The sequence below is a fragment of the Cyprinodon variegatus genome, unplaced genomic scaffold (genome assembly GCF_000732505.1).
Source record: "Cyprinodon variegatus isolate N-32 unplaced genomic scaffold, C_variegatus-1.0 Scaffold2073, whole genome shotgun sequence".
NCBI classification, from domain to species: Eukaryota; Metazoa; Chordata; class Actinopteri; order Cyprinodontiformes; family Cyprinodontidae; genus Cyprinodon; species Cyprinodon variegatus.
The window spans coordinates 9,841-13,096 of NW_015152526.1; the positions used below are offsets into that span (position 1 = coordinate 9,841).

The following is a 3,256-nucleotide window of genomic DNA, read 5'->3' on the forward strand; positions in this document are numbered from 1 at the left end:
ATGAAATTACCTTACCCTATCCCACATTCTGCAGCATTACCCCTACCTTACCTTTCCTTACCCCACCTTGCTATTACCTTACCTTATCTGACCCTACCTTACGTTTCCCTACCTTACCTTACCCTAACTTACCTCACCCTACCCAACCTTCCTTTACTAAAACATAACCTTATCTTACCTAACTGTACCTTACCACCATGAAATTACCTTACCCTATCCCACATTACGCAACATTACCCCTACCTTACATTTCCTTACCCCACCTTGCTATCACCTTACCTTATCTGACCCTAACTTACCTTTCCCTACCTTACCTTACCTAACCTTAGCTTATCTTCCCTAACCATAACTTTACCCTACCTTACGTTACCCTACTCTCACTAATCTAAACCTGACTTACCTTCCCTTAATTTACCTTACCCTACCTTACCTAACCTTACCTTATGCTACCTCTGGGCACAGATGACAGTGCTGCTTACACCCGGCTGTTGTGTCCAGTTTCTGTCAGCGATGTGGAGGTAGTGCGGGAGGGCCATCAAAGTGAAGTCCTGCTCAGCATCGCAGACGAATTCCCTGCTAACCGATGCTTCACGGTGGTATTCCGCGGACGCCGGGGAAACCTGGACCTAGTGGCCGAGTCAGCTGAGGAGGCCGAGTCCTGGATCAAAGGCATTAGGAAGCTAATTGAAAACCTGGAAAACATGGGAGAAAGGGAAAAACTGGACCAGTATCCTTTGGCAAGAGTTGGCTTTCTCACGCATTAGAGTTTGCTGAATTTGTTCCAACCTTCACTACTTTATAAATTGACAGGGTTACAAATATTTGATGAAGAATGGATCAATTAATTGAATAATTATGTCCAACAAATCAATGGTTAAATGGGAAAAGTAGTGGTATCATAGAAAAGCCATAGAAGAGTAGGTCAGGAACAAGCACATCCTGAAGATGTGTTGTTTGTTTAGCAGCTGCATCCAAACCTCCTTATCAGGTACCATTCCCAGCATGCAGCATGCAGGATACAGCTACTCATACTCACTCTTGGCTTAATGTGTGATTTTAATGTTATGTCACTGGCTGTACATAATGGGATAAAATGCTGAACTGATGCTACTATAATTTACAGTGGCCAGTGGGGTGGCCAATGGGGTAGCCAATGAGGTGACCAGTGCAATGCCATTTTGTGCAATACCCTGGCCACCCCCTGGTGGCGCCACTGGACAGAAACCCAGGAGACTGTTGCTTCTTTAAGCACTGTTCCCAGATGGATACGGGACTGGTTCAAGAAGGCCGACAAGAACAACGATGGCAGGATGAACTTCAAGGAAGTGAGAGATCTCTTGAGGATGATGAATGTGGACATGAATGAACACCATGCCCACCGTCTGTTCACTGTGAGATCCTTTTTTTCCCGCAAAGGACCTGTGGTTTTCACAGCCATGCCTTGATCTTTCTTTCTTTTGTTTTTGCATCAGATGGCGGATAAATCTCAGACTGGCGCCCTCGAAGGGGATGAGTTTGTCTTGTTCTACAAGATGTTGACACAGAGAGAAGATATTTTGAAAATTTTCCAGGAGTACTCATCTGATGGTCAGAAGTTATCCCAGAGCGACCTAGAGGACTTTCTGAGAGTGGAGCAGTTGGAAGGGGGTGATATCCAACACCGCGTTCAGGAGCTAATTGACCGCTATGAGCCCTCAGACACAGGTACATACTCAAGAGAACTTCTGTTTGCCACCTTTGCCTAATTGATTTACACCTAATTAAGTCCCTTTTGTATTCCAGCAAAGCTGCTGAAGGCTATGACGTTTGACGGTTTCTTGATGTACCTCGGTTCGGCTGAGGGCTCTATTTTCAGCCCACGGTGCAGGGACATCTTCCAAGACATGAGCCAGCCGCTGTGCCATTACTTCATCTCTTCTTCCCACAACACGTATCTGATGGAGGACCAGCTGAGGGGACAAAGCAGCGTGGAGGGATACATCAGGTAGCTCTGCAGAATGTAGTGCTGCTGTTTGATACCTGCTAACCATGAAGTTAGCATGGCAGTGGAATCAGGTAGGTGTAACTTTTGTTCGGTCATTGTTTAAACCCCTCGTCTTCAGGAACATTATCATCTCATTCAGTGAGTTTTATAAATAAACTGAATGACTGGAAAACTGGCCTGTCTTCAAGATAAATCTGAACACATATGTTCACTTTGTGGACCGTTTTCACTCTCTGACTCTCTGGCAAATTCCCCATCTTGGTGGAACTGTGCCACTCTCTGCTGTGTAGAAAGGCCTTTATCTGGGGGTTCTATGCACGCCTACTTCAGGGAAAAGTTTCCCACGGTGGTTTCCCACGGTGGAAGCATGCTTTTTGTTTCTATTAGTTGGCCGGTGAAGAAGAGATTAGCAGGGACCTCACTCATAGCTAACCTTAATTGTCCACATTTTTCAATGGCAGCACAGATTTCTAGAAGCCCTGAATTGATTAATTCAGTTTGATTATTCTCATACTGGGATTAACTGGAGAGATGAGCTTTGCCGTAATGTTTTATCTCTGCTGATGACCCAACATTAGAGGATGAAAGATGGATATTTCTTCATTTTTTAAGGGCTCTTAATCGAGGTTGTCGGTGCGTTGAAGTGGACTGTTGGGACGGTGCCAACGGAGAGCCCATCGTCTATCATGGACATACGTTTACCTCCAAGATACTCTTCAAGGATGTGGTCAATGCAGTGGAAAAATATGCCTTCAAGGTAGCATCATCTCTCATTTATTGTCTTCAATTCAAACATTTATTATTGTGCAGTGATGGAACACAGAACTTCCCCTTAAATAGTGCGACATCTCTAAGCAAAGTGCCTTGAAGAGTTGATTTTGTCAGTAATCTTGCAAAGCCAACACCTTTATTCCTTTGTTAACTGTAAGCATGAAGCCTTCTGCAGAAGTAAGTTAGGGCATGTGCTCCTAGCATAGCAGGTTTGTTTGATCTGTGCCACATGCTAAAAGTAGTGACCAAGCAACAAAGTGGGCGTCTCATGCAGACAATATGCATGTGACACATGCTTAGTTATTGTTAGATGTGATAGCATCAAGTTCAACCCCTGCCAGACAGTAAGTGGCAAAGTTGTATTTGCCTGTTCTCCATGTGTACTGTTTGCTTGCCAAGTTTGCTGATGTTGATGATTACCAGACAAAACATTATTGTATGACTTCAGAAGAAAATAGTTGTTGAAAATTGGGCTGTGTTTGGTTGGTCTGATTTTTGCCC

The 3,256-nt window shown here is 44.3% G+C and overlaps 1 protein-coding gene across 1 annotated transcript in view; it reads left to right on the forward strand.

The window, feature by feature from the left end:
• The window catches only part of LOC107105118 (1-phosphatidylinositol 4,5-bisphosphate phosphodiesterase delta-4-like), a 37,617-nt gene that overhangs the window by 8,882 nt on the left and 25,479 nt on the right, over positions 1–3,256 (forward strand). The window contains exons 5-9 of the mRNA XM_015405232.1: positions 463–727; positions 1,262–1,391; positions 1,473–1,704; positions 1,783–1,984; positions 2,597–2,741. Coding sequence (XP_015260718.1) covers positions 463–727; positions 1,262–1,391; positions 1,473–1,704; positions 1,783–1,984; positions 2,597–2,741 — 974 coding nt within the window. The remainder of the gene's footprint in view (positions 1–462; positions 728–1,261; positions 1,392–1,472; positions 1,705–1,782; positions 1,985–2,596; positions 2,742–3,256) is intronic.